General features: G+C 34.8%; 1 protein-coding gene across 1 annotated transcript; it reads left to right on the forward strand.

Moving 5' to 3' along the window:
• Positions 1 to 1,803: 1,803 nt before the first annotated feature.
• LOC128214663 (visual pigment-like receptor peropsin) lies at positions 1,804 to 14,518 on the forward strand. Its single transcript, XM_052921245.1, has 6 exons — positions 1,804 to 1,866; positions 2,753 to 3,424; positions 4,052 to 4,157; positions 6,406 to 6,587; positions 7,884 to 7,994; positions 14,414 to 14,518. Exons 1-6 carry the CDS (start codon positions 1,804 to 1,806, stop codon positions 14,516 to 14,518), a joined length of 1,239 nt encoding a protein of 412 aa, XP_052777205.1.
• The last annotated feature ends 9,689 nt before the right edge of the window (positions 14,519 to 24,207 follow it).

The following is a 24,207-nucleotide window of genomic DNA, read 5'->3' on the forward strand; positions in this document are numbered from 1 at the left end:
GTTGAGTCAGTGTTCATCATTCCGATTTCCATCCAAAACGAATCACTATTAACAACGCAATATTATAGCTACCTGCATCATCAGATACACATGTTTTATTGCATTATTATTCATTCATTTAATGATCCTTTAGTGTATGAGACGATGAAGAATTATTTCAAGCATTGTCAAAACACATTTATTGTCAAAAATAAGATTTAATTTCCAACATTCGAGCCACATTGTTTATATCGTAAGCCACCTTTTTGATTGAATTTATTGAAACCAATGCAAAACCGATCGATATACATAATAACACCGCGCATCGGTAACTTCCCTTAACAAAAACACGTAGCGTAGAAAAATTATAACTGATTATTTTCAGCTTTTTTTAAAAAAATACCAGAAAAAATATGTTTGGCGATTAAAATATAGGTGCGGTCACCTACTTTTTTTTTCTTTTTTTTACATTTTTTAAAAAAGATAAGAGCGGTAAATTCGCGGAACTAAATTTAGTGTGGCCTTATGTTTTCAAATTTTTAAAACATTAATATGTGAGACGGTTAGATAGTTACACATGACACCTTACTGAAACATACTACAATTTAATAATTCGGAGGAAAAGTATTGGAGTAGTAATGAAGGGGTATTTCATTGAATATTTTGATTGTGCTGTCGGCCTTAAACAAGGGGAAATAATGTCCCCGATTTTATTTGCACTTTTCATCGATGATCTTGAGCAATTTTGAGAAGATAATTCCGTACGCGAATAAAATCGTTTTGATCTATTAAGTATCATGACATTTGTTAATAGCATCCCATAAGATTTCATTTCTCTATTAGTTGTATATCTCACAGTTTGATTTTGATATGCATCTCTTGATTTTTGTTTTGATACCTTCTTGTATATGCTTTAAGTTAATTCATTTATACTTTTCCGTTTATTTTGTACTTAGGCCATGCATCGATGTGATTATACTGACTACTTATATATGTGCTCATATTTATTATATATTGTTAAGAAAATGTTATATAATATGTTTTTGACAATAAACAATTTAATATGCATGTCTGTCTGTTTGTCATCATTATCATATTTAAAGAATTCACATAATGTCATGAATATGACTGATGTGTTATCATCAGGTTAAATCTGTAATATTTCTTTGAATTTCCAAACATTTTCTAAATGGTGCAATAAAATCAATCTCTTCCAAAATTAAATGTTTTATTCCATCAAACTTCACAAAAAGTGTAGCATGGACCGACTGACTAGATTTTCACGCACTGACCGCTGCAATTTATAGATATTAAATGTATATATTAAATTATGTTAACACTTATTACTCTCACTTAACAATATTTGCTGAATAAATATCGGCTCAGCCTTTATGATAATATATGTTATATTTCCAATAAATGGCTTTCGTTACCATTGTTCAAGTAATGGTTAAAGACCAATAGTATGTACTGACTTAAATAAGTGGACCAAACGCCGACTCGCGGTTTATTATTTTAGTCAATACACACTTTTGCCTTTAACTTTTTAGGTGTTCGATATTAGTTTTTTTTATTAAAAGCTGCCTTTCTACGCATACCAACGATCAGGAAGGGCAATTATTTCGTATTTGTAAGTTTAAATTTATTACCGGTAAAGCGTATAGTTGCAGAACTAATTCAGATCCCCAAGATTAAAGTCATTACGTTTAACTGCTAAATTGAAATTACTACGCGATCTATACTTGCAGCGTAGTCAAATGTCTGACGTTGTAATCCGTCCATACACACCCAAGGTTGTTTCCGATGGTAAATGACCAAGGTTCGATGGTAAATGACCGAGGAATTCCGAATAAAGCGGGCAAGGAAATGACGGGAAAACGGGAAAAGGTATAGAGCAAAAAGAAAATGTGTTGCTTTTAGCATTCGGTTGTATTTTACTTCACTCGTGGTCGTAGACAAATTATATTTTCTACGGCGAATCGTGTTATAAAAAACGATATTACACTGAAATCCATACCTACCCTTTATTATAGTTTCTATGCCAATTTTTTGTCGGGTAAAAAGGTTTGGAAAAAGGAACCTGACGCTTCACAAAGGATCAATGTTTGTGTGGCTTTATTTGTCTATAACACGGTCAATGATTTGGCCACTAATGGACAAAACACAGAACTACAGAACAGAACTAAGCTTTTGCAGCATTCGATGACAGTCTGTCATAGTCGTCGTGCTATTTAACGAACTGGCTCATTTCAAATCACACCAGCGTGGAACTAGTTCATGGTCCCAGTGGAGAGTCCGCTCATGGACTCAATTAGGCCCAAGTTTACGATATGGCAAGTCGATGTCAGTATTAAAGCATCATATTCAACAGTGGTGACCAATATACAATAATGCAATTAGTAGCAATACCTTGCTTGTGTCAGGTCCCGGCGAGCTTTATGTTGTTGTCACATATGGAAAGTTTGTCAATATATTATGTTTGAGATTAGTCTTTGGTCTTTGGAACTTCGAATTGCTTTTTTCCTGAACAAGTGAACGTGCATTTGGTGTGTGGGTGGACATTAGTTGATAGAATGGCCGACTAAATGTAGACTCTTGTCGCGTGATCTGTGTGTTTATTAAGGTTAAATCTTTCAGTAAGATAAATCCATTTTGTCAAATAGTCTCTTAATGTGAATTGTTTCGGCAGGAATTGTGATAGTGAAAGAAAAACCGTAATTGGCTTTTTTAGTGTACGAGTATTTGTTTGTATTAATTGGACAAACATCACCAGGCGCCTGCAATGCTCCTGAATGAGACGGGCCACCCATTGGATCCTTACGAGGGACTCACGCCACTAGAAATCAAGCGTCTCGAGTTCCCAAAATGGGGTCATCAAATCGTTGGTGCCTTTCTCATGTGCGTCACAATTTTTGGCTTCATAGAGAACAGTTTGGTAATGTTCATATTTTTCAGGAACAAAACATTGTTGTCACCGACGAACATCTTTATCCTAGGTGTCGCGTTCGGGGATTTAGGCATGGCGTGTCTGGGCAACCCGCTTGCCTTTACAAGCGCACTGAACGGAGGTTGGTTCGCGGGTGAATTTTTTTGCTACTGGGAGGGCTTTATCGTCTACTTCCTGGGCTTGTCTCAGATGTATCTCATAATGGCCGTCAGTGTGGACCGCTACATCGTCATCGCTAAGCCCCTTCTCTCCTCTAAGATCACCAAAAAGGTTGCCGTTATCAGCATGGCCGTCTGCTTCGTGGTCTCGCTTCTATGGGCGCTGATGCCGTTCCTGGGGTTTAGCAGTTACGGGCTCGAGGCCCCAGGCGTGTTTTGCGGGCTCCATTGGGAGGATCAGAGTTTCAATAATACGAGCTTTATCATCGCTATCTTCATACTCTGTTTCTTTGTACCTCTGGGCGTCATGATCTACAGTTACTACCACGTTTTTATGACCGTACGTATACCATTTGCATTTGTTTCTTTAATCAAAATTCATAAACATGACTGGCAACTCACTGTTTTAAACATATCGTGCTTTTTTGCATGATCGCAGGCAATTATTTGGCTATCAGTTTGCCACGAACGAACATTTGAACGAAATAATGAAACAACTCAAATATGAAATTCAATAAATAAAAGCAACTGTTAAAAAGAGTGGAAAAAATCCATAAGCAAACATATATATAAATAAATGTTTTACTAAAGAATGAGCGGAATGGTAAATGAAAACATTTTTTATAGATTGAATAATTGAACGAATACACAAATACGGTGTATGAAAAATACAGTCGAAACCCGTTAGCTCGAACTAACAGAGACCGACCAAAATCATCGAGCCTCATGAAATGCGAGCCAAGCGGAAATGCTTACATTCTGTAAAAAGAAATCTGTCCTTTGGTACCAGTTTGAGCCAACGAATACATCGAGCCAAGCGAGTTCAAGCCAACGGGGTTCTATTGAATGAGCAAGTCAATTATTTAATCCGTACGTTACTATTGTGTGATATGACTATGTCCCATAATACCTTTAGATTTAGTTTTGATATCTATAAAGAGGTTCACTTGTAAGTATATTTGTTCAGGTAAGGACGGTGAACAAGAACATGGTATGGGACATGAACAGCCGAATGGCCCGGAAGAACCTGAAGCTAGAGAAGCGCATGCTCAAGACCTGTGTCATCATGTGTGGTGCGTAATCCCTTTACCAACCCACTCCCCCACTACTTATTTCCCCCTTATGCATAATTAGCTCCCCATATCCTTCTTGCTATAAGACGCCAGTCCTTTCCCTCGTGGATGAATTGCCTCTCCCCCCCCCCCACCCCCACTGCACTCCTCGTCCTCGCGGATAGTACGCCACTCCTCTTCCTCGTGGATAGTACGCCACTCCTCGTCATCGTGGATAGTACGCCACTTCTCGTCCTCGTGGATAGTACGATCCTCGTCATCGTGGCTAGTATGCCACTCCTTCTCCTCGTGGATAGTACGCCACTCCTCGTCCTCGTGGATAGTACGCCACTCCTTGTCGTCGTGGATAATACCCACTCCTTGTCATCGTGGACAGTACGCCACTCCTTGTCCTCGTGGATAGTACGCCACTCCTCGTCCTCGTGGATAGTACGCTCCTTGTCCTCGTGGATAGTACGTCACTCCTTGTCCTCGTGGATAGTACGCCACTCCTTGTCCTCGTGGATAGTACGTCACTCCTTGTCCTCGTGGATAGTACGCCACTCCTTGTCCTCATGGATAGTACGCCACTCCTCGTCCTCGTGGATAGTACGCCACTCCTCGTCCTCGTGGATTGTACGCCACTGCTCGTCCTCGTGGATAGTACGCCACTCCTTTTCCTCGTGGATAGTACGCCACTTCTTTTCATCGTGGATAGGACGCCACTACTTGCCATCGCGGATAGGACGCCACTCCTTGTCATCGTGGATAGTACGCCACTCCTTGTCATCGTGGATAGTACACCACTCCTTGTCCTCATGGATAGTACTCCACTCCTTGTCCTCGAGAATAGTACGCCATTCCTCGTCCTCGTGGATAGTACGCCACTCCTTGTCCTCGTGGATAGTAGTCCACTCCTTGTCATCGTGGATAGGACGCCACTCATTGCCCTCGTGAATAAGACGCCACTCCTCTTTCTCCTCTTTCTCGTTGATAAGACTCCACTCCTCTTTCGTCTCTTTCTCGTTGATAAGACGCCACCCCTCTTTCTCGTTGATAAGACGCCATGTCTCTTTCTTGTTGATAAGACGCCACTCCTATTTCTCGAGGATAAGACGCCACATCTCTTTCTCGTTGATAAGACGCCACTCCTCGCCTTTGTGAATAAGACGCCACTTCTTTCTCCCGTGGATAAGATGCCAATCATTTTCTTGCGGATTTGTTTGCAGATTTCTAAAATGGCGAATACAACCTCCCGGACCAAGATGCAGTACCTAATACCCGATTATATTTAAACCAAACACCCTGCTTTTTAACAATTTTTCTCACGTCCCGGAGTAACGAGCAATTGCGTAAATACCCGCGACATATTATGAATTTAACGCTATCAAACATTTATAGTTAACTTTAGAGTTTTTATTTGACTTTTGGAAGAGGTCTCTTAATGCGCTTGTATTTAAGAGGGTGGACCCAAACCAGGCAAAAGTTACATTAACTTAACTTAAGAATAGTTGGCAGCAACCAAACGTTCACGTTCACTGTGTGTCATGAGCTTCAATGGAAAAATATAGAAGCTTTAAATCATTTTGCGGACGAAAATCAGGCGACAGATGTGATGTCATGCAATAATTAAACGCAGGAAGTCTGGTCATTTATCCATAACAACGCAAATAATACATTATTTGTATAATACATTATTTGTGGAGATCCGTGGTATTGTGTTTAGATACTTGACTGTTAATTCACTAGGTCACAGGTCTCATCCCGCCTCAGCACCAAACAGAAAAAAATACTACAGGGAAGGACGTCAAAGGGGGTTATCGTGTGAAAGTGCATTAAAAAATCCAGAGCAGCTGTAACCATGGTAGCATCATGGGTAACAGTCTAACAAGACCTATACTCGTACTTCGTCCGACGTCGATGAGCGAATATTGCGACGGCGTCCTGTCATAAACGTATCCTCCCACGTTAGGAGATTAAAACGGACATGTCTCATTTATACATATGTTAGCAGTAATATTTTGAAGAATATGTCGTGAGTGTACATTTTGATGGATTGAAAAAACTTTAGGTATCAAAGAAAACGTTATTTTTGCTGTACTTAAATATGATTTCGGTGGTTTGTTGAAATTTATTATTGGTCATTCTATACAAAACTTATGCCATATGCCGCGAATCGGAAGAATTAGTAAAAATAGTTTGCAAAATAAATACAAAAATGTTGTGTATAAAGAACTATAAACGTGTCAATTACTTTATGCCATTACAGGTGTTTTCTTTGCTGTGTGGACACCATATGCAGTCGTCTCCATGATCCAAGCATTCGGCGACCCCGACTCCATCCCGCTTTTTGTCATGGAATTGCCGTCCGCCGCAGCCAAGTCCCAGATGGTCTGGAATCCAATAATCTACGTTGCTACCAACAAAAAGTTCCGGATTGCATTCTATGAGGTACAAATATATATATTAATTTTAACCTAAACATTTACATCATCTGGTTTAATTGTAAGCATGGCTGCAATAAAATGAAGACATTCGAAATTAAAATAAATACCTATTTGAGGGCTTGATCCGCATTTTCAAACTGAACAAAACAATTAACACTTAAACTACATGTTTACATTTCTTTGCATAACATGCTGAAATTTGAAGACGGAAGATCAAAAAAGTGTTATTTGTAATTTCAATTTCGCCCAATTTTATATTCTCTGATATAAAGAAAAGCAGACCCGGGTAATGAAATCACGCTATGCCCCTGGTCGGAGTAATTGGATGTCTGTTTACACGCGCCCGTTTACACTCCGGCATCCACAGGTTCGTTCACGCTTTTTAAAACTGCACTCTCACAGATTGACAGTTTTGACGTTTCTTTTTAGTTTTTGTCTCAGAATCAGCTGATTTTGGTATCAATGCCTTCAATTCAGTCATAAAATATATTAACTCACAATAGAACATATCCAAATTGTTTTGAAAAGATCCCAAAACTCATTTTTTCCTAAAGTGTTAGTAACGCTTTTAGCCATGAAACATCAATTTTCGAACGTACATTTGAATAACTACAATCTGATCTTTTGCCAGCAGTCTTGTTTGACTGGTTTTCAGATATTTACGCAAAAATTAGCTCATTCAAAGACAAAAAAAATATATAAAAAGTTGTCAAAAGTGTTAATCTGTGAAAGTGCAGCTTTAAGTAATGGTTATTGCTAGGGTGTACCTACAAAAAGAAATGTTGGGGCCGCATACTAACAATATTTAAGTTCTTTTAATCGGTCTGTATTATATTTTTTAAATTACCCAATGGGTCGGCTACTGTTTAAAATCTACGGCTTCACCTATTTTGAATTGATATTAAACGGCTGGATACTGATTAACTCAAATAAATACATAGGCAAACTTGAGATATACTTCCTTCCCATTGGAAAAAAATATATCGTTGACCATTTATTTCAGAAGTTGTTTACAACATAGCAAAGTTAGTACTATTTATATTTGTAAGGATAAACATAAAAATTATAAAGAAATTTGATCTTTTATTCTTACAGATTGTTTTTATTTCATATAAAATTACATGCTGGAATTTCGATGCGATATTCCCTTTCTATATATGTTTTCACCAACATAATCAAATTCGAAACGAAATTCTAACGACTGTTAATTAAATCTGAATTGATTTTATTTTCGCCAAACACATTTCTGTGATGTGTGCCAAAAACATGTAATGATGTACGAAGTGTAATAATGTTACAGGCGCTGCCGTGTGGGAGTATCCGGGACCGACTTATTCACCGGGAAGAGGAGAATGACTCAAATATGTCTAATGTGGGCGACAAGACGGCTGCCGCATCGTCCTACGCGCAGGTTTGCACTAGCACTCTTTTTCTCATGTCCTTTTTTCTTCCGTTTATGCTCCTTGTTTCTTCCCTACACATCTTATCCAGCATGTATTCTCATTTTTCACTTTTCTCAAAAAAATCTGACCTAGATGGAAAGAAAAGGGGCACAATTTTCCCACCACGCCTCGTTTTCATCTTCCTCTCCATATTGTCGAAGAAGTTCAACTTGGATGACACAAATGATGTTGTAGCCTTGACGTCCAGGGATGCGTTTTCAAAACGATTGTTAAGGTGATAGTTTAATGATTTTGGAAGTATGACCAAAATAACCGATCGGCACCGTTTCAAAGACGCAGCGTGCACCTGCTTTATCACTGTGTGGGAACGGACACCGGATATAGCTCAAAAAGTGATAAATCGATAAGCGTTTGATTTTGACACATGGACAGTTTTCTATCATATTTTATGGTGATATATTTAACTAAATCGAAGAGTTTTGAATTAAATGATACTGTGCAATATACGACTAAGATGGAAATGTGTCTCCTATTTTGTATAATAGTCCAATTCTTGCCGAAAGTTGCATGATCGCTCACAAATGTTCATTTATGTGGTACGATTTCAAACATAAATCAACAAATTGAAAATAAGAAGAAAAAAATGAATCGAGCGATTTCATTGTAATTGCATAATCTAGTAATGTGTAAAATATCAATGTGATATATTTTGTTGTTACGGAGATATTCATACCTTTTGATGCCCTGGCAGTGTACTGGGGATAGATGAAGCAAATAAATAACTGAACATGGGATAGCTATTAGTGGACTTGGGATAGTAAAGATGTATTTAGAATAACGAGACTGTGATAATGATTGCAGCTATTTACCTATACGCGAGCTCGAGGGAAATTGTTCGATGTTGTTCATATCGAGGAATGAGAGCATACATATGTTGTTGTTTTTTGTATCTGTGTGCACTTAAAATGCTTTATTCATACATATTAGTTAATCAAGATGTGTTTTTCATAAGCATCAATATCTAAATATTTGAAATACGCCGGTAATCTGATTTATTGAGTAACATAAAACATATTGCCGTAGAATTTATGTGGTGTCTGCTATTCATATATATAGTATTTGTTTGTAAATCAAGTAGGTACGTTTTTGCACACAGAAAGTCACCAGTAGGGAATGAGATATTGTGATCAAATTTGGAGCACGTTAAGATTTTTTCTAAGCTTGGGTCGATGTTGGTATTAAAACAGAATAATGGTCTCTGCTCGTTCACTTCCCTGATATTTAAGCAGCTTGCATATATACGTTCATTTAGGAGAGCATTGATCAAACTCATTGTTAACTAAAGTTTGCTCAATAATTTTTTATCAAATTGTACTCTCACATTTTTCAGATTATTTGAAAGTTCGAAATAGACATATTCATGTATATTGTATATTAACTATATTTACTATAAATTTTTGTCCCATTTTACATGTTATCACCAGGACACACATTTCTCAACTTTGAAACTATCCTCAGTACATAATACGGCTATCCCCAGTACAGTACTGTGAACATTTATAAGGGCATATCTTTACCAGTTTAAAAGTTCCATTGCCATTTCTTACAATAAAAATAGTTGAGCTTATGCTTGTGAAATCCTTCGATTCAGATTTTTTATTTATTCGATATATTTCCTAAAAATAACAATACTTGTCGAAATACTGTAAGTTTTGAGGTGATCATCTCAGATTTGAAGAAACATTTTACGAGGTCTGCTAAATCGTAAGCACTTTAAAGTATACCACAGGCCTAATTTAGCATTCAGTTATTAGTTCAAACACTTGATTCATTTGTGGATACGGTAGATATGCGTTAACACAGCAAGATCTTACCACTTGTAAAGAAAAACAACTGCATAAGTGTCTGTTTACTTATCACTTTTTGAGCTATATCCGGTGTCCGTTCCCACACAGTGTTTATCGTTAATTCCGATCGTAAACCTACGACCTGTTAGAGGCATTCGTAAACTCGATCAAGATGTCGGACTCATTTACTCTTTCCCATTCTTTTAATCTTGTTTTTCTTAACCACACCTCATTTCTTAAAAACTATCTTTCACGCATGCCTTTCATGAGTTCCCCTCGGCGGCGTCGATAGTGATGCAACAGTTGCGTGTTTTTCCTCTCTGTTTCCATTGCCCGATTTCAGCCGGTTTCACTGATTGGCGCATTCAACTTACATCGGTTTACGTCGTAGTGTGCATATTTGGCCATAACTGATACAATATCGGCTCATATCGGTAGCATGTTTTACAAGCTTATATGTCTAAAAATAAAAGACAGTCGAACCCCGTTGACTCGAACTTCAAAGGACCGGTAAAAATACCTTAAGCCTCGAGAGAGAAAAATTGGTCCTTTACATCTAGTTTGAGCCAAGCGATTTTGAGCCCAAAAAATTATACTGTAAGGGCACTCATTTGACCTTTGTCGTTATGTTGTCTGCAACTCATTCTTAACAAATATGCGGAACGCACCGCCGGCGAAGCCAAGCAAGTGGTTTTCTTCAGAATTCAACCTTCATTTTTTGCAAATGCAATTGCGGTTTAGCAATCATTACGTACAATGCTTAATCATTAAAAAAATCTACTTTGGCGAGTGTATAAAGATCCGCCTACTGCCAACCATCCGATACGCATTCCTTGCGTCAGATGTTGCGTTGATAATGTGTCAGTAAATGAGGTTGTACTCTAAGTCAGCTGAAATCTTAATAATTAAGAAGGGCTCGTTTGCAGCGTTCATTTCGCTTATTATTAATCATTTAGATTTTTTACTTCAAATCATCTAACTATAATATGCCGAATTAAGTCCTAACCATAAAGTGCACTCATAATTATTGTTCAGATTTCTTCTATGAACAGGACTGCTCTAAACGAGTACTTACTTTATAAATCGTAAGAGGTGTCACTAAACTTTTGGGCTTTAAACAGTATGTGTATACCACGTGATAAATTGCGTCATAAATGTTACGTCGAAAGGCAATATTTTGCTTCGAATAAAGACTTTGAACAAAGATAACTTCGCTATTTCTTCACCATTTTAAATGAAACATAGCGCAGTTTACCGCTTTCGAAGCCCCGCATTCGGCCTTTTACCAGAGTTTGATTGAAAGTTTAGTTTCTTAAAACACTTCGACAAACCTTTCCATAATACGGCAGTCTGACGGAGCACTGTCAAAACATTATTTTGGAAACAGGTTTGTCGAAGTGTTTGATGAAACTAATCACCTTATCACACTTTTGGATACATATTTCTCATTTATAAAAACGTTGAAGACCGCATTCATACAATTTTAACCACAATATATGCCGGTTACTATAATGATATAATAATCAAATAATCGACATATACAACATAAAATATTATATAATCATTTTAATGTTTTAACACAAACAACATCAGAATAAAAAATATGGAGCGCCGTTTCCGCAATCTAAATTGAGTGTCCAAAAAATATAATTTCCCTTACAAAATGTGTTGGTTGTACAGTTTATAATATCTTTTACATACAGCTAACAAGCGTTACGCAGTCTTGGAAATGCCTTCTGTGGAAAAGGCACTCATCAATATTACAAGAACTCAATAAATATGTACTCATTACTAAAAATATGTAAATTACTTACGCGTATCTGTGTATTCCACGTGATGAATTGCGTCATAAATGCTTCGTCGGAAGGCAACATTTTGCTTCGAATGAAGCCTTTAAACAAATGTAACTTTACAGTGTCTTCACCATCTGAAATGAAACATAGCACATAGCACAGTCTACGCCGCTTACAAAGCCCCGCATTCGGTCTATTACCAGTGTTTGATTGAGAGTTTAGTTTCTTAAAATACTTTGACAAACATTTTCAAACAACTGCCGCCTGATTGAGCACTGTCAAAAATGTTTTTGAAACAGGTTATTCGAAGTGTTTGAGGAAACTTATCTTATTGAACTTAAACGAACGCAAGGCTCTAGAAGCGGCATAGACTGTCCCTTGTTTCATTTAAAACGGTGAATACAATGGAAAGTAATCTTTGTTTAAAGTCTTCATTTCAAGCAACATTTTGCTTTACGCCGTAGCATTTATTTAAGGATTAAATTTGACATGTTGCATTTTATTTACATGTCGATTTTTATACTTATATTTACATTTATTTAAATCTACATTTCTGCTAAAATTAATAGATTATTCAAGAGCATTTTCTCTTTTTTCTTTCTCTCGTTGTTCTCAACGGTGGGTAAATTAGAGCAGCTATCGTAACCTAATTTTATACAACAATAAATGCGCAGAAAAATTAGTTCCTTATTTATATGTTTATTTTCTATCTTTTCAATGTCAAGAATATTATAAATACGTTATAACTGAATTACAAGTAGAAAAACGTATAACTTGAGCTATGAAAAATTAACAATAACAAGAAAACAGCAAACAAATCGCGATAATACGCGATACTAGCGTTTGTTAAGTCACGAGTTTTCAAATTGGAGAGAAATTCTAGTCAAATTACTTGTTGAGCGTTATGTTGAAGAATCAGTTGGTGTATAAATCATTTTGGAATACGGTGTTGGACAAATCAGCAATTGCATTGTCATTTCTTTGGAAGTTAAAATTCAATTTGGACGAAACGACAGTGGCGGTGGGTGGGGTAACGTGAACTTTCGCGGAAGGAAAGCCAGAGGACGCGAGAAGACTTAGTGTTGAACTGAGCTCTTTCTTCTGGACGTTGCTGGGTGCACTACAAGATGTTATTGTTTCATATCTCGATTTCATGTTTTGTCAGATGCTTTATTTTTAAAACGTCATCATTGTCATTTAATATTTTTTTCAACTGTTCCATCCATCATGAAATCATCTACATTAAACTCAATCAAATTATCGTTGCTTCTTTTCTTTTAACTGTTTACTGCAGATTACAGTTTTGCATGTCGCCAATTATTTTACTACGATTTCATTGAAAAAAAATAGTTCAGTAGTAAATATGCCCCGCTCATTAGTATTATTGCGCCCAATGACAGGAAAGAAGTATCGAACAAACGCACGGGATTTCGATGGGACATGCTATTGCATTTTATACAGAAATAATGTGAAATTGATAAACAACAACCATCGTTAAGGAATGAAGTGTTAATGTAAATATGACGTAATTGATCACGTTGTATACACACACTTATAACGTCTGTATTGCAATTATCAGGAATCAGAATTAAGAAATAATAGAAATGAAATTTGTTTTGCTGTGATTTTTATTCATGAAGCTGTTAAGCTTTTAATGATTTTGGATGATCAGTCCCTATCATTAATCCAATCATTGTTCATTGTTAAGTTCCGGTAAGAACAGTTATTCCGTTGAGCCTCGTTTTAATATCACGAATTCGAGAGATACTGGTAAACTTTGACTGGTGTTATGTTCACTTAATGCAACAAAAAGAGAGACCAGCAACAAGATTTAAACAAAAACAAAATTGAAGTAGTTTGCCCTTATATTAAAATGTTCAAGAACATACTTCAAAATTCCTCAAGAGCTTTCTCTCAAAGTCTACAATAATCTTGTTTATTCTAAAACTTGTATACATGGAATACTTACACAGAACTACAAAAAAACACACATCCTTATAGATACATTCTGAAAGACAGAATTTACCTAAAGGAATATAGGCCACCTAACAATGGAACTGGCTTATTTAACAATGAAGTTCTGATTTTAAAATACATAAACATGTAACGCTGGCAAAACAATTCTTGTATCAAATTTGTTCTAAATTGAAAGTCCTTGTCACAAATATGTGCGAAATTCAAAACTCAGTTAAACACAGTTTGTGACAATTGCTCAAATACGCAACCGATGGATCCAAAAATAGTCCCACGCATATACTGTTGAAAATATCTGCTTTTGGGAAAAAATAGCAAATAACCTTCAATTGTTTAACAGACATTAAGACGTATTGTTCCCATAAAAATTATCTAAATTACCGTCGATAAAGATCACGTCCTCTATGTCAATGTGTTTAACAATGGCGATATAAAGTGTAACGTAGTCTGGTCCATCAATAATTGACATAATGTGCACGTCCCGTGAGACTAGAACTTGAGAACTTGGCCTCTTGGTACTGCGCTTTATCGGTGATTACGCACTTAAACATTAAAGATATTAAAGATTTATTATCAGATTGCTAGGCAACATTTTATTCCAAGTGAATGGGAAAATAAGCTTTACAGTGAATGCTCTGGAAAATAAATCGTATAAGATGTTTAACAGTTGGTTATATGCCTGTGTTATTTCAACTTACATTTGTATTTTCGTTTTCTTTCTTGGTATTTGCAGAAATCGAAATACTTTTTGTAGAATACTTGGCTGAAAAATATGCCTTTATTGTTTAATTATTGTGTTTGATTTCATTTCAGACAAAAATTATAAACCGGACTACGAACCCAACAGCAGCGAAGGCTGCCAAGACCAACCAGGTTGCACCCACGCCCGAACCGGGCCCCTCTAAGATGGAGTGCTAATAATCCGCGTAAGTCCACCAAGACATAGTTTCTAGACGTCACCGGCCAAAACCTCCACGAACTTTCTCAACGAGTGGAAACATATGGTGAAGTAGTAAAATATGTAAAGAAGCTGCTGAGAAGAGTGCTTTATTTAAATGATTAATCGTAGTGATGGGCATGTTGAATTTGTCAATCCAATAAATGGTAAGGTCAACTCGACTGAATAAGAGAAAATGGAGGCACATTTGTAATGAAATACGAAAAGAGTCATAGTGAAAACATGTATGTTATTTTAATACGAACTGATCTGCATGACTGTCCCATTTGACATAAAGCATAGCGGCGCTCTTTGTATAAGCCTTAACGTAGTAAACGTTACATTTTTAATTACATGGCCGTTGTATCAGAACACATTGACCGAGACGGTATTGCCGCTGATTCGCTGTGTCGTCTATATATTGACGTGAGCGTGTTCGCTGAGTCGTGTATATATTGACGTGAGCGTATTCGCTGTGTCGTCTATATATTGACGTGAGCGTATTCGTTGTGTCGTCTATATATTGACGTGAGCGTATTCACTGTGTCGTCTATATATTGACTCGAGCGTATTCGCTGTGTCGTCTATATATTGACGTGAGCGTATTCGCTGTGTCGACGTATATATTGACGTGAGCGTATTCGCTGTGTCGTCTTTATATTGACGTGAGCGTATTCGCTGTGTCGACGTATATATTGACGTGAGCGTATTCGCTGTGTCGTCTATATATTGACGTGAGCGTATTCGCTGTGTCGACGTATATATTGACGTGAGCGTATTCGCTGTGTCGTCTTTATATTGACGTGAGCGTATTCGCTGTGTCGTGTATATATTGACGTGAGCGTTTTCGCTGTGTCGTGTATATATTGACGTGAACGTAATCGCTGTGTCGTGTATATATTGACGTGAACGTATTCGCTGTGTCGTGTATATATTGACGTGAACGTATTCGCTGTTTCGTGTATATATTGACGTGAGCGTATTCGCTGTTTCGTGTATATATTGACGTGAGCGTATTCGCTGTGTCGTGTATATATTGACGAGAACGTATTCGCTGTGTCGTGTATATATTGACGTGAACGTATTCGCTGTGTCGTGTATATATTGACGTGAACGAATTCGCTGTGTCGTGTATATATTGACGTGAGCGTATTCGCTGTGTCGTGTATATATTGACGTGAGCGTGTTCGCTGTATCGTGTATATATTGACGTGAACGTATTCGCTGTATCGTGAATATATTGACGTGAGCGTATTCGCTGTGTCGTCTTTATATTGACGTGAGCGTATTCGCTGTGTCGTGTATATATTGACATAAACTTATTGGCTGTGTCGTGTATATATTGACATAAACTTATTGGCTGAGTCGTGTATATATTGACAAACTTATTCGCTGTGTCGTGTATATATTGACATAAACTTATTGGCTGAGTCGTGTATATATTGACCTGAACTTATTAAATGTTTCGTGTATACAAGTACATATATTGCGTGGTACCAGCTATTTTCATAAAATTTCATCTTCACCAATAACCAGCAAATACAATACAAACATGTGCTTAATTGTGTACCAATTGCATGTACATTTTGCTATGACTACTTATATTAGTGAAATGTGTTCATAAGTTTTCGTATCCTGCTGACAAAATTCAAACAATAACAAGATCAACAATTTTCAATTTACATGTACATTGTATAGAATAAAGTTTATTCAAAAGCAATATACAACACACTACATATATGAAATAGGCCAATATGACCCTTGATCAAATTAACATAATACAATAGCTTATATATACATGTATGGCGAAGCATATTTATAAATAGGCTTATCTATATCACAATGTTAACAACTGTATCTGTATGATTCGATATACTTTTTTAAGTACATCAGCTTTGAAATTTTTCTTTGTTGTATACCTACTATAGGGATTACTTCCGCTTGTGAATACATTTTCACATATATACATATTAATAAGCGATATTTAGCGGTCCGAGCATATCCTAAGGGGTTGTGTTCATCGGAAAACATTCCAAATGCCGAAAGGCGATTTATTGGAACTGGATGACTCAATATTTATATAATAAACTGTAAGTAAGTGTAAATTTATGATATGTTAATAGTTTAATAGTGATTTGATATAATTATTTTTTTCCCGCGTTATTGTGACAAGATATGATAAATTGTTTCAGGTTACGGTCGGATCATTCTATTTACAAAACGTGAGAGAAAAAGTGTAAGGTTTTCTCAAATTAAGTATTTTTCTTACAATTCTGGGAAAAAATAAATGAACTGTTGGTGTAATTTTAAGTAATGAGTTGCGTGATTGATGTCATTATCGGGGATATGAACGCAGTTGGTACTCCAAATACTGTGATTAGCAAAACTGCGCTCATATCCCGATAATGACATCAATCACGCATTTCATTCTTTCAGAATTGTTATTTCACAATTTACCTTAAAATCAAGTTAGAGTTAATCTCTTAAAGATTATTGGAAATATGTAAATAGTTTAAAAACAAATCTCGAAACAATTCTGTTGATGAAGAAGCTTTTTTGAATTCCTTTAAAAATTTGAACGCTACATAAAGATTTTCCAGATGTATCACATAGTTTAGATAACAACATTACTTAATCAGAAGTTACAGAAGCTATTGATAAGTTGAAAAATGATGAAGCCTGTGGCTTTGATTAAATAGCAAATGAATACATTAAATCATCACGTTATATTTTTATTGGTATCTAAGTTAAATTGTTGTGTTACAAACTGGTATTCTACCAGAATCTTGGCTTATTGGTGTTATACAACTAATCTATAAAAATAAAGGAGACATGATGTCCCCAGAAAACTACAGACCATTTACAATCCTAAGCTGCCTTGGTATACTATTAACTGCAATATTAAATGATGTGCTTTCATTGAAGAAAATGATTTTTTGTTAAAAAATCAAGCTTCCTTTCGAAAAAAACCCATAGCACTATTGAAATTATATTTAGTTTTTGTATTTATTGTCAGAATAGTGTAAGCATAAGAAAACTGTGCATTTATTGACTTTAGAAAGGCGTTCGATTCTGTATTGAGAGCGGGCCTCTTGGAAAAACTAGATAAATATAATATTGATGGGAAATTGTTAGATATCGTAAAAGATATGTTTAACAACATTAAATCATGTTTACTAATGAATAATAACACAACAGAATATTTTCAATGTTGCAGCGGTGTCAGACAAGGCGAAAATTTATCACCTGTATTGTTTTCATTGATTTTAAATGATTTATTGCATTATATGTTAATTAACAGCAACTTATGCATTGATATAAATGATGTTGATCTTGATATATACTTGAAAAAAGTAGTTATTTAACAAAACTGTTGTACCTGTTTTACCCTATGCTTGTGAAGTTTAGTGACATTTTTCATATAAAACTGCTAGGCAATTTATGGATTACTCTTATCAATTAATCTATGCTCATGTTATCCTTCTAACGTAAACAAAATTTATGTATGCTATAACTCGCTGCTGCAAATCTCTTGTATTTCGTTTTGACAAGATTTTTGCATCCAAGCGGCGAATCACATACAACTATACTATCATGGAAGTCAAATAGACTAATTTTATTTGCATGTAGAATATAAGCTTTCTATTTATACTTAGATATGAAGCTATATCCTGCAATGTTTGTATAAATATTTTGACACCAATACGCAATAATTTAGAACTGTACTATTATTATACATATATTATATACGTTCTATGTCTATAAATGTTTGTATATACCATGAATATCTCCAGCCATGGGGGAAATAAAGATGTTGAGTTGAGTTGAGAATCTATTTTGTATAAGTTTCTATTGAAATATTTTACTGCTCATGAATATTATTATGGATGGTTAAGTAATGTCAAAGCTATTCTTTATGAATGTGGTTTGAGCTATATATGGCAGAACCAATATCATGCTGCTTCAAAGCAATCTTTGTTGAATCTTGTCGAATCCTGTTTAAAAGGCCAGTTCAAACAGACCTGGAATAGTGATGTGTCTTTTTTAATTCCTCCAAATGTACTAATTACAGAATTTATAAAATTGAATTAGAACTTGAAAAATGTTATCTTAATGTCAATAAAAACCTTATCCAGTCTCTAATAAATGTTAGACATTTTAATAATCAATTTGCCTATAATTTGTTAATGATAGAAAAATATTGTAATATCCCCAAATTTTCAACGAATCTTCATTATTCGTAAATGATGTACATGTTTGTGTTTTTAATGTTTACCATGTAACAAAGCTGTTTCTTTTGTAATATGTTATGACAGCATCCATATTTTCCTTTAAAGCTTTAACCACAGTTGAAAACATAAATATAAATCACTTTTATTCAGCCACAATTTATATGTTCCCCCTTTTTCGAATAATTATTAAAGAGCAAGTTGTTATGTATGGGGGCAGCCATCTTGAATGAGCTACTTCCGCTTTGCATTCTGGGAAATCTCCCTAGCAACTGTCAAGATGCTGACATAAAATTGCCGATTTTTGGGGTCTCGATTGTAATCTCTCTCTTTTTAGCATTTCGATTTGTATGCCTTTTTGACAGTCATGTAAATTAGACTTTCCTCTATTCATATACAAAATTTTAGAAACCATTTCATTCATTATAATAATGTCTGCACTGTTTGAATTGGAGCAGTAGTAAACGTTCTATTTTTACGGAAACTCACGAAGGAACACTTTTTCACCGAATGAACAAATTTTTATGTTCCTTCGGCTCTAGTATATAAGCTCGAGCTTGCAGACGATCAATGACTCTGGCAGCCATTTTCACAGCGACAAGCTGAATTTTCATTTTGAAGTAAATTTTTGTTATATTTATACCAATTCGAATGTAGGACTAAGTGAACCACTTCCCAAGTGAACCAGGACTAAGTGAACCACTTGGTGAGACGTAGTGAACCATCTATATGTTATATAGGGAATATTGTCTTAATGTTATATTATGTTTCAGATTTTATTTTCCTGGTTATAAATGATTCAATTTATAGGTAATGAGAATATATTGTTAATCATATCAAAGTGTTTAATTATTAGAATTTTGTATTTTGATATAAAAATGTTTTGAAAAAAGAAAAGAAAAATGAACAACAAAATACCTTTTTTTTAATCCTTATAATGAATATATATTATCAATACATCCTACTTTGTTGAATTTTATTCAATATATGTTCAAAAACCTCTCTATGTTTGTTATTTACACCTCAATCATGTCCCAAAAACAAATAAGTCTTAAGCGTAATTAATGGATAATTGTACTCAAATTTTAATAGGCCTTATCAGTTTGTAAACAGCTCACTTACAGAAGCTGTGAACAAACATAGTGGCATATGACTTTTATTATATCAATTTTTTTTTTCTATTTGGAACTGCCAGTTCATGACAACACGTCTATTTTTTTTTATATAAAACAAACATTACATACAATATATATAAATATATATATATATATATATAGAAGTGGAACAGTATCATTTAACAAATGAGGTGAATAGTAAACATTTTGATAATGCCTTAACCGTATATTGTGATTTCATTAACAAAAGTGTTCAAAAAACGTTTTGAATTGCTTTTATTGTTCAAGTGAGTTTGAAGAACTTTCAAATCATTATATAAATGGTACATAATATTTATCGGTTTGGATCTCCTTTCACAAATAAAGTATGTCTTATAAATTTATGCAATAGGCAATCTGACTTAAAACAATGTTTACAATATTATACTCTTTTTGGTCAATTTTATAACCTATTACTATATATCCTTAACTTCTTTCTGTATTCCACATCTTTAAAAAATCTCATGTATAGCATTCCAGAAAGTTGTCAAAAATGGACATTTATAAAAAAAAGTGTTCGTAGCCTTCTACTTCATTACAATAAATACATTAAGGGCAATCCTTCAACTTCAATGTAAATAAATTTAAATTTGTTGCTACAATATTATGCAATACATTTATTTTGAATTGTTTGACTTTATTATCCACAATGGACTTATGAACAATACCATATACATGTATATTTGATATAATTGCTTATTCGTCATATCTTTAAAAGGTTTATTTTGGATAGTTTCAATTATTTTGTACTGTAACATGTGTTGTTAATTTATTGATATGTAATAAATATCATAATATTTATGCATCTATTGTATTTATGTTACTTTCATGAAGTGAAAAAAACTACTATTTTAAATGTCATGAAACGTAAAAGTCTTTAAGTTTCATGCCTTTTCAATTTCTAACAGCTAAACAAACATCTTTAACAGTGTGGCAAATGTGTGAAGTAATGCATTCAAATGGCGATAATTACTAGTTATTATCACCTTTCAGGCAGTGTGCCATCACACAATAACCACTATATAATACATACGTGGTTCACTTGGTCCTGAAATGGTACACTTAGGAACTGGTTCACTTGTGAAATGGTTCACTTCGTCCTGCACCCTACCAATTCATAGTAGAAATACAAAATAAGTAAGAATTAAGTATTGAAGTCATTGGTTAAATTCTTTATAATCAATTTCAATAGAAATAGAGTATTACTTTAAGAATAGTTTTCTTAAAGATTGGGTGAGAATGAGAGGGAGAGAATTTCCTATTTAAATTCTGGGAATACAACATTATTGCTCTAATATATTGAGAGTAAATTATATGAATATTCTTATTCTTGATATTTGCACATAGTTTTGAATACACGTTTAGAAGAGTTGTTAGGAAATTAACAAATAAATAGTTAACATGTAATCCTTTGTTTTATTATTACTTACTTAGGAAAATTATGAGATTAATACATAATTTTTTGTGGCTGTTGAAAGCTAAAGCGAAGCTTTCCAACATCAAAGCTACTCTTGGGTAAAGGTGAGAGAACCCACATGTGCACTTATATAACCAGTACTCAGAAGTTTATTGAGAATAACTTGTCAAATGGTCATCATTTAGCTGTAAATAGGCAGGAGAATCTATACAACGAGCATTACTCGAAATAGTGCCCACTGGGGCAGGTTATCAGGCAGTATATTGCATAGACGGAATTCTTCTGAAAGGTCAAATATGTGTATAAAAAGTACACGGTAGTTGGTACTCCATTGTAAACATATGTGGATAATACCCACTCGGTGGTATTCCTAGGTATTCCTAGGTTGCGAGTGGAAAGGTGTACATAATATCGGAACGCTACAATATACTTACCTTATGTAAACATGCAAAGTACTAATATATTAACCTGAGCAAATTTGACAAAATTCTATGTCAAGCCTTTAAAACCCCACTTGGCAACCCTTACTATCATAACTTGATTTTTTACTAATTATAACATCCACTGTCCTTAAAAATAGTTCTATCCGTTTATGTACTCAACGACTTATATTTATACCTACTTAGTTCTACACTTCTAACCCAACAGCCTGGTTAATATATAGTATTGTTCTTTAACATGTTTTTTACAACATTTTGTATTATTCATGTTGCAGACCTCAAAACACATATTTGTATTATGTGATGAGAGTAAAATAAAACTATGTAACTGTGAAGTATGATGTTTCTATCAATATGACCAACTGTATAAATCCATAAAGCACATTTTGTTTGCCTTAATACAGACAAAAGTCTGTGTTCCTATGTATAGTCTAGAATTGATTAATTTGCCATTAATGCTTACAACTTTCATATCATAAAAGGTAGCTTTATGAGCTTGTGCCTGCTTTTTTTACTAAATACATCAACGTATGTATATTTCCACTTTGAACATTTTATATTGTGGTGTATAACACAAATACTATGAACACGTGATTGTCGTAAATAAATACCTTGTTTTGTTGTTTACATATGATCTCTGATCCTGGGGTGAAAACGGTAACATAACCATTGTTTACAAGTGCTGGGCATCATGATTTGTCAGCTATTTTGTTCTGGTCTGTGTTGAGATAGGCATGCGGCTATGATCGTTAAAACTAGTTTAACCCCCCGTAAAATTCGTGTTCCAGTGAACTCGTGTTTAACTGAACAATTAATTATCAGTTCACCTATTAGAGTGTAACTTCAATCAATAGTTCGTCCAAAATTGTGAACCTGTGTAACTAGTTCTTATCTGACTATATACGTCAAAATGTTACTTCTTCTTCACTTGTGTACCTCCAATAACTAGCTCTCCTACTATTGTAGCCATCCCGTTACTAGTTATCCTACAATTTTATACCTCCGATTATAAGTTCGCCTAAAATTGTGTACGTCAAATTACTCGTTCTCCTCCGACTGTGTACGTCAAATAAGTAGTTCTTTAAGAAATGGGTACCTCCAATTTCTAGTAATTCTACTATTTTGTAACAGCTAGTTCCTATACTTTTGTAACCTCAAACATTTCTATCTATGTGTACTTCCAAATACTAAGTATCCTGCTATTATAGCTACAATTGTTAATTGTTCTACTATTGAATACCTCCAATCACTTAATCTCAAACTTATGTGTACCTTAATTCAATACTTTCCCTACTGTTGTGTTCTTTCAATAACAACGTCTCCAACTATGTGTACCACCAAAGACTAATTGTCATTCTATTATACCTACAATTATTAATTGTTCTACCATTTTATACCTCCAATCACAAGGTCTCATTCTTATGTGTTCCTTCATTCAATAATTATCCTACTACTGTGTACGTCCAATAACTACTTCTCCAGCTATGTGTACCTCCAAAAACTAATTATCCTTCTATTGTACCTACAATTTTTAGTTGTTCTACCATTGCATAACTCAAATAACTTGTTATTCAACTATGTGTTCCTCCAATTAATAGTTATCCTACAATTGTATACCTCCAAATACTTGTTATCCAACTATGTGTTCCTCCAATCAATAGTTCTCCTACCATTGTATACCTTCAAATACTTGTTATCCAACTATGTGTTCCTCCAATTAATAGTTCTCCTACCATTGTATACCTTCAAATACTTGTTATCCAACTATGTGTTCCTCCAATTAATAGTACTCCTACCATTGTATACCTCCAATCAATAGTTCTCCTACCATTGTATACCTCCAATCAATTGTTCTCCTACCATTGTAAAGCTTGAATTAATAGTAATCCTACTATTGTGTACTTCAATTTTTAAAGCTATATATATAATATCGTTGTAACTGTGTCATAATACTATTGGTATTCGGTTCCAGCCTACGTATATGTTGTTGGTACATCTGGAAAGTTTGTCTATATATGTGCGAGATTTTTTTCTAAGAGAAATGGAAATTCGAATTGTTTCTTTGACTGAATATGTGAGCGTGTATCTGGTTTTCGAGTGTACATTAGTTGATTGAATCTCGCACTAAATGGAGACTCTTGGTGCGTGGTCTGTGAATTAATTACGTTCACATCCATCAGTAAGATGAATCCATTTGGGCAGAATTAGTTTCTTCAGGTGAATTGACTCGGCAGAAACTGTGAACCTGTGTTTAATCCATATATAAACCCAAAATGGAAAATATGTTCGCGCATTCTCAAGTTACCGGACTGGCTTAGACAGAAACTTTTCTTTAATTGCATGGAGGAAACGCAATGTGAAAAACAAACTCTCTTTCTAGTGTCATAGTATTTGTTTCTATTAATTGGACATACAGCGCCAAAAATCTGA

Source organism: Mya arenaria, chromosome 2 (assembly GCF_026914265.1).
Source record: "Mya arenaria isolate MELC-2E11 chromosome 2, ASM2691426v1".
NCBI classification, from domain to species: Eukaryota; Metazoa; Mollusca; class Bivalvia; order Myida; family Myidae; genus Mya; species Mya arenaria.